At 34.0% G+C, this 15360-nt stretch overlaps 1 protein-coding gene across 1 annotated transcript in view; it reads right to left on the reverse strand.

The window, feature by feature from the left end:
- The window catches only part of LOC308658112 (A-kinase anchor protein 9-like), a 113041-nt gene extending 109021 nt beyond the window's left edge, over positions 1–4020 (reverse strand). The window contains exons 1-5 of the mRNA XM_081310675.1: positions 3968–4020; positions 2957–3218; positions 2425–2495; positions 1875–2048; positions 572–727 (exon numbers count right to left, since the gene is read on the reverse strand). Coding sequence (XP_081166801.1) covers positions 572–727; positions 1875–2048; positions 2425–2495; positions 2957–3218; positions 3968–4015 — 711 coding nt within the window. The 5' untranslated portion in view covers positions 4016–4020. The remainder of the gene's footprint in view (positions 1–571; positions 728–1874; positions 2049–2424; positions 2496–2956; positions 3219–3967) is intronic.
- Positions 4021–15360: the final 11340 nt, after the last annotated feature.

The following is a 15360-nucleotide window of genomic DNA, read 5'->3' on the forward strand; positions in this document are numbered from 1 at the left end:
AAGCTGAGAAAATAGGAGAAATAAGACAGGCAGACAGGCAGAGAAAAATGCGGACTGAAAGTTCTTCCTGGATTCCTGATGACTTTTCAAACTCTAGTTCCAATTTCTCTCAGAGTTCTGATTGTATTTCTGCCCTTAACTTCTATAAACAAGCCTGTATTCTTACCTTAAATTCCTCCCTTTTGTTCAATGCAATTAGATTATAGTTCCAACTAAAGATTAATGGAATATATCCAGTTGTCAGTCTAGTTATAATTGAGAACCTAATTAACATAAAACCATACCAGGGTTGGAAAAAGTAGGGTGTAACTGCAGGTTAATTTCTGCAAAAATACACCTGATAAGACTTTGTAGAATTTTTAAATAGAGACAGGGAAAAGTACAAAGAAAATAACAGCAAGAAACTACCCAAGAAGTATAAATTAAATTCTTGATTAACATAACACTTATTCACTAGTTTTTCCAGTACGAATAAACAAATGGCTTTATAACAGATTTGTTCTAGAAAGTGAAAAAATTTAAAAATTCGTTATAAAAATCGAGTAAGTCTTGTTCTACTTGTAATACTTACTTGTTGGAATTGAATCTGCAATTTTTGACTTTGCTCCGTCAACGCTAAAAATTCTCTCACCGTTTCATCCCTTTCCCTTCTTGCCTGTTGTATATTGGCGGTGAGCTGTGTGATAATAGCATCTCTTTGTTTAACTGCTGCTTCAAATTCTTGTAACTAAAGGAAATCAGAGAAAAGAATTACATTCTAGGCTTATATTTTACATAAAACTGATTATCATTATTACAAGCAACTTTTTTAAAAAATATGAGATTCAAAGCACATTAGTGGAATTCTTACAATTTATATGCTATCTCCCACATTTGAAAGCTATGAGCTTTAAGAAATTTGTTTTACTTCCAAATCAATCTCAAAGAAATTAATGTGCACATGCAAAAAATTTTCACTTGTTCTGGCTTTTCTATATATCTAATTCTAGAAGCAAATGCCTTTATATTGGGGAGCTCCCCCAATCTGTTACCAGGCAACACCACAAACTTGTTTTTGGAGAGGATGAAACTGAAATCTATTCTGTCATCCTCATTAATGTCCCATTTTCATCTTGAGTTCATAACTGATTACTTAATACAAGAGATGTCACTCTAACTGCAGAGAATATTTACAGGGACTTGCTGATATTCTTAATGGGTTTAAGTCATCATTTTTTTAAAAAATGTGATTTATACCACAATTTTCTTTCAGGCTCATTAGAAAAACATCTATCCTGAAATCACTAAAGTTATTTTACTCTATCTTATTAAGTTAAATAAACAAAGTAACATACATGTTACCCCTATTAGTTGAATTCTAGTTGTAAAATGGGATTCTTAATACTATGCGCAAGAACCCCATTTTTCTCATGAATGAGATAATCTTAAGTTAACAACTGTAATTCTCATTAAATACATAAACTATCATTAAAATTTCCTGGAGGGCTGGGAATGTGGCTCAAGTGGTAGTGCCTCGCCTAGCATGCGTGAGGCACTGGGTTCGATTCTCAGCACCACATAAATGTAAAATAAAGATATTGTGTCTTGGGCTGGGGATGTGGCTCAAGCGGTAGCGCGCTCGCCTGGCATGCGTGCGGCCCGGGTTCGATCCTCAGCACCACATACCAACAAAGATGTTGTGTCCGCCGAGAACTAAAAAATAAATATTAAAAATTCTCTCTCTCTCTCTCTCTCTCCTCTCTCACTCTCTCTTTAAAAAAAAAAAAAGATATTGTGTCTACCTAAAAAAAAAAACTAAAAAATAAATATTTTTTAAAAAATTTCCTTTTTTGTTTTTGTGAGTAGCAAAAAAAGGCCACAGAAGGTAAATGTACCTGATGCAATCCTTCAGTCCCATAGGTGGCCCTCATTTCTTCCAGTTCTCTGTTCAGTTCTTCGGGCTCATGTTCAGGTTTCCCAACTAATTCGATTTCTATCAACTCTAGGCGAGTCTCACTATAGTGTGTGCCTTGTTCAGAATAAGAATCAACGACACCAAATTCTTCTTCCTAAATCAACCCAATATTTTTAATAATTCAGTACTAGCAACATTCCTGAGAGAGGAATTCGAATATTGAATTCCATAGCAAAATCCACTTTAAAACATTACTCTTCACTTTGAAGTTCACTTCTATAGCAATCTGGTTTGCTATTAATGTGATATTACCTTAAAAGCACCTAAACAGCATATCTGCAAATTTTGTTCCAATTCCATGTTATAATGAAAATGAGGTAACTTTGTTTTGTTAAACAGTAAAGAAGATCTAGTAACTTTTAGAAATCACATACAGAAAGAATTATATACAGGAGAAAGCTTGGTTAGTAAGTCAAATGGTTTTAAATAATAAAAAATATTAGTATCATGAGTAGTTTTATATACTGTACCATTAATAAATTGGTAGGCTTTTCTGTTTTCACCACATTACAGCAATCATTTACCTGTATAAAAAAATTTCCTGATATATTATGATAGACCAAATTTTATTTACCTAACAATAATATTTCTACTAACTGTATCTTTTACATCTAGGGAAAATGCCTTAATAGCAAAACAAATATGGTGATTATATTTAACTGAAGTATCTAAGAGGCATACCAAATGTCAATCATTCCTCAAAAATCTAAGTTCTTACAATGCAAAAGACACTTTCATTTAAGTAACTGAAGTTCTAAGTGCAGTTCCTATTTAGTCTTCAGAAAGATAACTAAAAGCTTCAAGTTACTAGATCTTCTTTTACAAAATGCTTCCTTAAAATTAGCTAAATATATTTTTAAAATTAAGCCCTATTTATTTTCAAATAAAACCATTTACTGGTATGAATTTAATTAAAGGCTAGTAAGCAAACCAAGGGAAATAAAGAGGTAAAGAACACTCCCCTAAGAACTTTCCTCTGGGGATAGTACTACTGCTAGTCACTTACATGAATACTTACATCAACAGAAAAAACTTGTTCATGTTTAAGCGTTTCTTCATTGTTTAGAGTTCTCATTATTGTGGATTCAGGCATCACGGCCGATCCAACACCCTGAGAACTATTTATGAACATCTCCTCACTCTTTGATTGATCAATATTCAAGCCATGAACATCATTTTTATTGCTTGAGGTTTTCTTCTTTTTTGGCTTCTTATGAGGGTTTTGTCCATCCAATCGAGCTCTTCTTTCTCGAAACTCGGCAAGCTACAGGAAAAAGTATCATTAACATCAATGATAATTTTTCTTTGGGATCACTTTCTTTAAAAGATCAAACTATCAGCAAATTAAAATGATGATAATAATATAGATGACTTTACAGTTTCAGAATAACTATTGGATTGAATATTCGGGTTGTAAAGTTTGTAACACTAGGTACTTGTGAATGAACTTATTAAATATTGAGGGGTAAGAAATGAACATGTCAAGTCTAAAGAAGAGGAAATTAGCTGAGTTAGGGGAATAACTATTCTATAACTAGAATGAATTTAGAATGAATCACTTCTACAGACATAATTAAAAAGATAATGTTCTAGGCCTATATTACTCATTATATGAGTTATATTATTTTTTCAGAAAAATTAACCAGAAGGTAAACCCCATGAGGGCAAGGACTTTTTTTCCTCCCTACTTCTATATATTAAAAGCCTAGAGCAATATTAAATAAATGTATGTTGAATTTTTTATCTATTTTTTTAAAAGAGAGAGACACAGAGAGAGAGAGAGAGAGAGAGAGAATATTTTAATATTTATTTTTTAGTTATCGGCAGACACAACATCTTTGTTTGTATGTGGTGTTGAGGATCGAACCCGGGCCGCACGCATGCCAGGCAAGCACGCAAGCACGCTACGGCTTGAGCGCACCCGGCTGCCACAAACTCTTTCCCCAGGCCTCCTCCCACCCTTTCCTGGCCACCGCCTCCCACCTCTGGCCCAGCGGTCCCCTGCTCTCCTACCTTCTTTCTACCAGCTTCTATCATTCTCCTTCTTTCTTCGTCCTCCATGGCTTCTGCCTAAAGAAGAGGAAATTAGCTGAGTTAGGGGAATAACTATTCTATAACTAGAACAGGGGAATAGAGGGACTCTCATTCACAGTATAATCTCTGGATTTAAGATTATATGAAAATACACACAAAAACAAGGAGCTCCAAACACACTTGTTCTGTTCTACTACTTTATACAAAAGATATCGTCTATAATTATCTTTTATACAAAAAAGATAATTAGCCTATTAGCTATACAAATGCTCACTGCAGCCATATTTATAGTGGGAAAAACTTACAAGTAACTTAAAATTTTAAACAGCAGTGTTTTATCATTTGTCTGTCATCATCAGAATTTGTACCAAACCCTAGCCATCGATACGTTATCATTTACTTAATATATTTTAAACAGTGTATTTTCTTTAAATTGAAAGTTAATATCACTTGTTATTTCTTTTAAGAGATAAATTGAAAATAAAAGAAATGATAAATCTATTATTGAAATTTTAGTTAGAGGTTGCTGAAGGCTATGAAAAAAATGGACAAAATAAAAGACTGTTAAAGACAGACAAGCATCAAACAGATTTTCGTTATCATAAGCAGAAAGAAAACTGAAAAAAATTAACCAGAAGGTAAACCCCATGAGGGCAAGGACTTTTTTTCCTCCCTACTTCTATATATTAAAAGCCTAGAGCAATATTAAATAAATGTATGTTGAATTTATCTATTTTTTTAAAAGAGAGAGAGACAGAGAGAGAGAGAGAGAGAGAGAGAGAGAGAGAGAGAGAGAATATTTTAATATTTATTTTTTAGTTATCGGCAGACACAACATCTTTGTTTGTATGTGGTGTTCAGGATCGAACCCGGGCCGCACGCATGCCAGGCAAGCACGCTACGGCTTGAGCCACATCCCCAGCCCCTATGTTGAATTTTTTAAAAGGATAATTTATCTTTTATTGAAAAGTCACCACACTAAGCAAGATCGTATAAAAGGCATATCTAATTCTACTTTATTAAAATGTTCCATGGTTTCAAAATTAAAATGAACAATTTTCAAATTACTTGAATCACTCTTAAAAGGTGAAAGATAAAAGAATGAGACTAAGTAAATTTCTTTGTTCCTTAAAAAGAGGAAATATATGATTGGAATTACTGTAACTATTAAATAGACCAAATACAAAAATGGCTAATAAATGAATAAGAACATAAAAAGAATCCTTCTCACTATAACCTCCCTCCCTCCACCAAGAAAACCAAAACAGAACAAAAAGTTTCTCATAAAAATAATAACCACAATAGCTTTCTGGCAAGACTACTGTTTTATAAAAATGTGAAAGGAATAAGATCATATCACATATTCAATTATTTATAGCTATTTAGTTTTATTTTAAATTTGAAAAATGGCAAGCTAGCAGATAAGCAAAAAAATCTGAATCAATTAGATAACCATCTGATTCTGAAATGATGCACTTTAAATTACTGAGAAAACATTTATTCTAAAACATGCTGAAAATTCAGACTACAACCATCTGTGTTTGTCATTTGGAAGCCAATTATGAAAGTGTTAACATATGTAGTCACAGAAATAGTTGCAAGATTTACTGGAAAGATGTCAGGTTGTAAGTATATAGTTCAGTTATTTAACAAATACTTATTGACTGCCTATCATGAGCTATGACAGGGCATGCAGTGATAAATAACACATATGAACTCTCATGAATTGTAATCCAGTAAGAAAGATAATATTAATCAAATAAAGAAATATGTACATTCAAGTTATAAAAAGTGCTTTGAAGAGAAAGTATATGCATTAAAGACAGCATACAATGGAAATTCAATTTGTGGGACTGTGGGGAGAGGTCAGAAAACATCTTACTGAGACAAAAATGTAGAAGCTGATATATAAAAATCAATTCGTTAGGGGCTGGGGTTGTGGTTCAGCAGTAAAGCGCTCGCCTAGCACATGCGAGGCCCTCAGCACCACATAAAAGTAAATAAACAAAATAAATGTATTGTGTAGAAATAAAAAATATTTTAAAAATCAATGTTACCTGATCAATATCATAATCAATGGCAAAACAAAACAGAACTAGAGTATCTGACTCCAAATCCAACCTTTCATTATACTAATTTGCTTTCTATGTATTTTTAGGTCCTTTCTCATAGTATTTCACAATCCTAGAACATTAATTTTAAAGACATGAACAAATGAAATCGCCAAACTGACAAGTGTTTTTTGATGAGGGAAAAAACAAACGTGAAAATGCACATACCTCAAAGAGAATGTTACAAAAATATGTAATCTGGTAATCTCTATAGTATTTAAAAATAACTATAAAAAGTGATTTTTATGTTTTTCCTGTAGAAAATGGAAGAAATCCCAAATAATTCTAATTATGGTGACTATTTGTTCTTTTCAGGGCTGTCATTAAGCCTTTCAATATTCCTTCATGGATGATAAACAAGAAGCTATATAAACTGTCACAGAAAAACTTTGGTGGCCTAACCATGGAAACAAAAAGATTATAACCCAGACCCTGCAGCACCTCCCTCCGAGCGCAGCGCACCGGGCTGCCGCAAAATCGTTCCCCAGGCCTCCTCCCACCCTTTCCCGGCCACCGCCTCCCACCTCTGGCCCGGGGGTCCCCTGCTCTCCTACCTTCTTTCTACCAGCTTCTATCTTTCTCCTTCTTTCTTCGTCCTCCATGGCTTCTCCGGGGTAGGCAGGGAAAGAACAGGGAGGGGGTCGGGGGTAGAAAGGAAAAACTGGTTCAGACCGAGGTGGGACGGCTAGCTCAGTGATCCAGGCCGCAGAGCCCAGCCAGGAGCTGCCTCCCCGCCGGAACAAAACCAGTCAGTCGCTGCAATCACTGGCGAGTCCTCCTAGTCCACACCAGTACAGCAGCAGTGACCGCCATCTTCGTCTCCATGTAAACACAGAGTGAGGCGGGAGTCAAGACACGTCACAGCGTGCAGGCGCCTCGAATGCCCCGTTGCCTGGCAGGTGCGCCTGCGGCCCCTCCCCGCCGGCCTCTCGGGGCCTCTCCGGGCGGAACGGAACGTTCTAACCCAGTCCTTAGCGCGCTGGGGGGGCTCCAGCCTCCCGGACGACCCCCACCATGCAGGGGATTCAGTGCTTCCAGAACACGGCTGCCCGGCCGCCAACCTGGCCGACCGGCCGCCAAGCCCCCCAGGCCGCCTTACCTTGAGGTCAGAAGGAAGCAGCCTCTGCCATCCAAGCTGACGCCCACGGGACCCCAGCCTGGGTACCTTACCTCGCCATTGACGCAGGCTGAGGCAGCTGCCCAGGCTGCCCCTCACACCGACCTCAGCGCCGCCACCTTACCTAGCGGCAGAAACGAAGCCGCCACAGTTGCCGCTGGCGACCCCCAGGCCGCCCCCCCCCCCGCCGCGCCGCCCCCCCCCTCCGCCGCCGGCCCGCCGCGCCCCCCCCCCGCCGCGCCGACCGGCCACGCCGCCACGCCCAGTTAATATGGGGGACACAAAGCACGTTTTAAGTGAGTAAATAGGCACATATTATTAGTCTTATGAATAGCATTCTCCATAGAATGGGACTTAGGGATCAGGGCAGAGGTAGAAACTATTAAGTGACTGTGAAATAAGAAAGAAGAGAAAGTAAGAGGATCAGGTATGAAATAGTAGGACTTCAAAACAGCAAGACATTTGTGATGGATGACACCACCACTGGCATATAAATCAATATACTTAAACAGTTTATTATGAACTCCAGACAATTCTGAATTCATAATTATCATCTTAATTAAACTAACAAAAGACTAAAGACAAGAATAAAAACATTTTTATATACATAATTTATATTTTTTCTATATATCACCACACAAATTTCAACTCATACATTCAAAGTCTCTGAATATTTTCTGATTAGGAAATTTCAGTTAATTATAACCAGCAAAACACATATTTACTTCTTTATCTTCAATAGAATCTATTTTGAATGGAGGAAAAACATCCTTTATCTGGTTAGAATTGCTCTATAATTCTGTGCTCCAGTTTTTGGCAATAACAAAGAAAAGCTCTGTGAAAGCCTATGATTATAGGAGTTTCATAAGGACAAATGATGGCAGATAATTTGAGGCTATTAGGCCCTTTTCATCTTGATAATTATCAGGTATTTAATGCTTTATGAACATGTCCAAATTAATCATTAATTAGCCCATTTTTGCAAGTCAGGCCAATCCTATTATATATTTGATTACAAAAAAAACATGCAAAGGCAAGATGAGAGGACTTTCTTAGAACTCTCCAGTAGTGATAATGTTGTGGGGCTTATTTAACATGGAAGAATAAACTAGTATTGAAAACTGTGAAAACTTAATGCACTCCTCCCTGTAAGTAGTTTAAAACAATTCTGAAGAGTTTGTAGACTATTTCTAAATCTACTTAGAATAATATGAGTCCAAAACTATTTTTATAAAAGCTATGAACTTAATCCTGGATATGTTTTTGTGAGGGGCTATAATAGTCATAAATAGGCTTACATATAAATAGACTTATGTAGTAGTGGATAGATAATTTATTTGTTTATTTTAAAGACAATGCCAGGAAAATGAATATAATGCAAAGTTCAGGAAAGGTTGAAACACTAGTAATCCTGAAGCATTGTTGATGGACAGTTGGAATCTCTACAGTGTGGTGGAATGATCACACAGGCATGTTAACTTGAATCATTGTTAAAATAAATTCTAAGTGGTTGTAAAATATGCAGTGTTTCATTTTCTCTCTTCTTTTCCTTTTACTCAGTGATAATATCCACACTCTTAGGTAACAAGATCAATAAAGCCCTCCCAGGCATGTCCTCTATCAGCATTCACATTTATTACTCTGGTTGTCAGCACTTTCTTTAATTTTGAAACATAAATTTTCTTTCTAGTGAACTTTATTCCATTCCTTAAGAGGATTGACAAAAGCATATATTTCATCTAGGATTTCTACGTGTCTCTAGGAGAAGGCTTTCAGGTTTTGCTAGTCTGCCATATTGCTGTAAGCAGAAACCAGTATTTTCCAAAGATGATAAATGCAATTTTTATAATCACTTAAGTATCTGTGGTATATTCTAGTTTTAATGTATGCCCAGTTATTCCAATTACTTATTTTTTGAAAATCAAATGTTTCCATTTTTTTTTTTTTTTGCTATCATAAAAAGGGCTATGATGAACAACTTTGGTCAATGCAAACTACTAAGAACATTTCCTGCATGGAATCTGAGACTATTTAGTTACTAACTTACAAAGACATTTTTCTTCTAATAAAAATAAATTACATTGGGAGAGCATTATTGTTATTCTTACAGGAAGTATGGCAGGATCTATGTGCTATTTTCAAGTACTATTTTCAACTGCTATTTTTCAACTGCTATTTTCCAGTTTGCATAATTGCAATGAAAAAGGAGAACTTATGAATGTGAATTATGAATCACCTTTGCTTGACTTACTGACATATGTGCTCATCTATTTTATTTCTAGAAAACAATAGAGGAAATTTTATCATGGTCCTAAAATAAGTTTTTGTTTATTTCTCAAGTTTAGATTAGAAGTCCTCAGAGTCTCAATTTATTACTAATATTGTTTGATTGTGGTTTGAGTATCCCCCAAAGGTCCGTTTTGATTGAAGTCATGGTTCCCAGAGTGAATGGTGGTACTGGGAAGCACCATGGAACTTTTAAGAGATGGGATCTAGTGGGAGGTCCTTGAACTCTCAGAAGGCAGTTGTCCAGAAACAGCTTTCTTTCTTAGAGATGGTTACTATAAAAGGAGCAAGCTTGACTCCTCCCAGCTCTCTCTGCTTCCTGGCTCTAGATATGATGCTTGCACCAACAAACACTTGCCCTTGCTACCATCTACCATCTGCCAAGGAGCCTTCACCAAGATGAGAGGACTTTCTTAGAATGCAACTGTTACAACTTTGTAACACACCCCAAACTATGAGTTAATAAACCCTTTCTCATAAAGTAATTTGTCTTAAATACTTAATTATGGGAATTGACAAACAAGCAAAAAACTAATACAATTCCCTAGGTGGCCAAAAAATAAAGAAAAGTATATATTCTCACTCTCATATCTCTAGAAACTGATATGTGACTGTCCTTGGAACATGGCAATGGTCTTGGCAGCCCTCCTACTGATCACCACCATTACAATTACTGATTCACTCAGTCTTCAGCAGGTGCCTAGAAGCCTCACCTTTAGGTCAATTCCAGCCTACTGCTTCCTTTTTGGGGGTCTTGAATTATGAGTAGTTACTTTATTTTTAGAAGTTTGGAAGAAGTTTCAAAAGAAGAATAATATTTGATGAAATAGGGAATTTATATGAAACTCAAATTTTAGCATCTGTAATAAAATGCTTTTGGAACACATTCACACTCATTGGTTGGTGCATTGCCTGCTACAATACCAGAATTGAGCAGTTGCCACAGAAACCTTCCAGTCTGTAAAGAAGAAAATATTTACTATCAGGCCATTCACTGAACTGCTCAGCAATAACTCCTGAGTTCTGTTACTGTTTGTGTCCTTGAAGACTTCCACTAAGAGAGAAGGGCAATGATAACTGTCAGGAAGGAAAGGGTAAATGATCTCTAACTGCCTTCAGTCTCTCCCTACTGTTATGACAGTTTCAATCTCTACAAGCATAAAAATGCAGTTAAAGGACTGAAGATGTGTATGACAACGTTTTGTCTTATAAATGTATTTTTGAGCTTTTTGGATAATTTTCTTGGCTTAACTTTATGTACACAAATAACTTTTAAACATTGTCTCATTTTTATTTGTCAAGAAAATGTCAATATTTATATGCTACTGCAGAGTTTAAAAGGGGTTGTTTTCCCACATTCACACCCAAATATATGAAGGTGTGTATATATGTTACTATGTATATATACACACATAAATATATATGTATGTACTCATGTGTATGCATACATACTCATATAAATGTGCATATGTGTATTTACATGTGTTCATGTATATATGGAGAGGTATGTATTCATTCCAATTCAAAAACTGAAAAACTTTATCATGTTTTAAATCTGTGATGTCAGTCTGAAATTGTTTTATTTTAAGCTTAACCATATATTAGGGTATTATTTTCTGACAGGGGGTAGTTGACAGAAAAAAGTCATACTTATTCAGGTTGAATTAATAATTTCCATGAATATGTGCTTTCTGTTCTGACCTATATAATGACAGTACATTCCATAATACCACTGATTTCTGTGCTTAAACATCAAAGTTACCAAATGTGTGTTTGATTTTTAAAACTATATGTGTACGTATATATAATGTATAAATATATTTATATATAAATCTATTTTAATTCTTCTAGTCAGTTTTTAGATCATATTTTATCTTCACCTTTCTTATTTAATATTATTGTTAGTTTCATCGATTCTTATTTAATAAACAGCTGAGAAGAGTCATGTTATAATAAACTTCCTTTGAAAGTGATTTAGAAATTGACCTGGGTCTACAAGTGAAACCTATTTGGCTATTGTTTTCCAAAATTTACTCTTATAATCCCCTAAATTATTGTTTACCTGAATTAGAATCACCTTCAAAAGGTTTGAAGATAGAATCTAGGAATTTTCATTTTCAACAAGACACACAAGCAATTCATTTACACACTAATAATTGAGCATGGATGTAATTAGCATTTTATCATCATCATATCTAACAGTAGCTATAATTTATTGGGAGTTTTATTGTATTAGAGGATGATGTAACATTTGTTTATATATTTCTATAGGAAATTAAAATTAATTTCATATTTTTTGGCTGAATCATGTTATAAGTCAACAATTTCAAACATAGTTCTACAGAGCCTGGAGGTGCTTCTTGGGCAACCACTGGGGAGGAGCTGGGAGAGGATAAGGAGGCAGCTTGCTGCTAGTATTAATTATACAGCCTTAATTGGGGAAAACAATTCCATCTTGATTTTTTAATATTCTTAAATATTCCTTGTAGTTTTATAATTCAGATAAGAATCTCTTTGGAAACTGTTCTATCAAGGGTAAGAAGTTTTAAAATCAGTGGAAAATCATGATAGTTTACAATCTATAAAGGCTATTCTTTTTGAAGGCAGAAAATTTATTCCTTGGTTTCAACTGGTAGAAGCACACTCTACCTGAGCAGAAAAACACCACTATATCTAATACTTCTAGGAGTGTTTAGTTCAATCACTAGCCTTTGCATTTCAGAATCAGAATAAGTACACTGAAATCACCATGACAATCATAACTGCCTAGATATAAGTATGATTTAGGAGTATGTCAGGATCTTGACTGATGTATTATCATGTGTCTTAAAAATTACACTGCAGATTCTCTCTTTATACTTTATCTCTCTCTAAGTTATAGTTATTTTTTGTTTCAAGATAATTCTTATCCCTCATTAAAAATTTAGAAAAATGCTTATCTTAGATTATAAAGCTAATCTTAACATATAAAGATTATAAAGATAAGGTTAATCTTTTATAATAATTCTTTCATCAGTTTGTATCATTATAAAAATATTTTTTTCAAATGTATATGCATGCATTTCAAAAAGTACATTTTATATATTTCCTTTTATATGCTTTAATAATTTTAAAAATTATGAATATAACCAGGCATGGTGGCACATATTTGCCATCCCAGCCACTTGGGAAGCTGAAGCAGGAGGATAGAAAGTTACAGGCCAGCTTCAGTAATGTAGTGATATCTTATTTTTAAGTTAAAAATAAAAAGTACTGAGGATGTAGTTCATTGGTAAAGCACACCTTAATTGCCAATCCTCCTCCACAAAAAAATATTATGAGTATATTTTCTAAACCCATACTATATAAAGGTATTTTTATTTATATATTTAAAATAAGCATACCATCTTTACTAAGTAAAAATGTCATTATGTCTCATTTATGACATATTTTTTTTTTCATTTAGCAAATATGTTTCTGTAAAATAAGTTTTATTTAGTACATTATTTTTATAGGTTGCATTATTTTCCACTGTACTAATGGGTCTTGACTTATTAAGGTATTTATATCTCATTTGAAATTCACATTATTTTCATCTGATTATAAATATTGCTTTGATGAACATGCATCTTATAGAATTTTAAAATATTGCATTTAAATACATTTGTTAGAGTGGATAATAGATGCAAAAGGAATCATACACTTTATATATTTTGGTATATATCGTTGATATATACTTTAAATTCTACTTATATTAGGTTGACTATCTAGAATTTAGTAAAAACTGTTTGGATTAAGAAACTGATCACTCTTTAATAACAGAGAAAGAATTTTCTTTCTGTAAAATGATTTTTGATATTTTGCAGAAAGGTTTTCTAAGTCAAAACTACTTAGAAAAGTTATCTAAGTAGCTTGCTTAGATATTCTATTAGTTACATGTTAATTTTTATCAGTTACATGTAAACAATATAGAACAGAGTTATTTTTAATAGAGGTCAACTTTGTTGCTCATCAAAAAATGTAAATACAAAACACCCCTGTGCTATATATGTGTGGTGAACAAACAAACAAAAAACTTCATGCCAAATAATTTCTTTCCTAAGTACCTTTCTGACTTTTAAAAACAATTTCAGGTATGAAACACTTGCAGATTTGCCATTGTACCTTTTCAACAACATGTTACAGTGTAAAATGTTGTTATACTACATCATGATAGCAAGAATTCTTGAGCTTTATTGTTTCTAATTGGACAAAGGTACTAAGAAAATTCTCTTATAGGAACAAAGGAATTTGTATACATTTTAACCAAAATATGTAGAAAATATCTTAGCAAGGCTATATTAGAATAGTAATTCTAAATAAGTTTCCTACCTAGTTACAATTGTGTCAGAAATTTCAGCAAGAAAGAGTCACTTCCTGCTAATTGTTGCTTCACTTAACAGTCTTTTTAAAGCAAATAACATTAAATCAATAGCACTACCGTGGTTGGTTTTTCTTTCACCCCATTTGTCAATTTTAGGTTATAGTGAATAGATAAAGAACATTTTATACAGTAGATATATTAACTATCAGAACAAAGTGAATTTTATTAGTTACTTGTAAAAAACATCTATTATATTAGTTTGGTATTTTTCAAGTATGAAATATATCAAGCATAAAGAAAATATTATCTTTTTATTTATACTAATTTGTTATATAACAGCAGAATGCATTTCAATTCATATTACACATAGAGTACAATTTTTCATGTCTCTGGTTGTACACAAAGTAGAGCCACACCATTCATGTCTTCATACATGTACTTAGGGTAATGATGTTCATCTCATTCCACCATCTTTCCTACCCCCATGCTCCTTCCCTTTCCCTCTCTCCTCTTTGCCCTATCTAAATTTCCTCCTCCCATGCCCACCCCATTATGAATCAGTATCCTCATATCAGAGAAAACATTCAGCATTTGGTTTTAGGGGATTGGCTTACTTCACTTAGCACAATATTCTCCAACTCCATCCATTTACCTGCAAATGCCATGATTTTATTCTCTTCTAATGCTGAGTAATATTTCATTGTGTAAATATACCACATTTTCTTTATTCATTCATCTACTGAAGGGCATCTAAATTGGTTCCGCAATTTTGCTATTGTGAATTTTGCTGCTATAAACATTGATGTAGCTGTGTCCCTGTAGTATGCTGTTTTTAAGTCCTTTGGGTATATATACCAAGGAGTGGGATAGCTGGGTCAAATGGTCCAGTCCTTACAAAGATACTCCTTTGTTCTGTCTTCAGGGGTATAATTTAGAGACAATTGCCATATTAATTTAGGAGAGAGACTAAGATGGTAATCAGGAGAAATGAATTTTGTTCTCATCACTTTAATACAGTGTAATTGGCAAATTTTGAAAAGCAAAATGAGATTCTGCAATTATGAGAAAACAGTTACATTCCACATTGTTAACCTCATCAGAAATAGATATAATATATGCTTATATATATAAAAGATATAGTTTATGCTTATATATCACATGTTTATATGTTATGTTTATATATTTTACATATATATTTAAAAGCACATGTATGGAGAATTCTTGTATTTGCAGACAAATTAAATACAAATTCTATAAGGTGGCTATGAGGTGGACACTGTTTTTTGGCTAAGGTCCCCAAGACTAGAAATCACTGACTGGAAAAACACAGAGACCTACTCATTAGTGTTGACACTTCAATTACCTTTCTTAATTATGTAAAAGTAAGTTAATTATGTAAAAGAACTATTCTTAATTACATAAAAGAACAATTTTCTCTGGATACACACAAAAAAAATTTCTCACCTATACACACAAAACATAGGTTTGCGTGTATATTTGCATATGTGTATTTTTG

The sequence above is a fragment of the Spermophilus citellus genome, assembly GCF_964194105.1.
Source record: "Spermophilus citellus genome assembly, chromosome: 10".
NCBI classification, from domain to species: domain Eukaryota; kingdom Metazoa; phylum Chordata; class Mammalia; order Rodentia; family Sciuridae; genus Spermophilus; species Spermophilus citellus.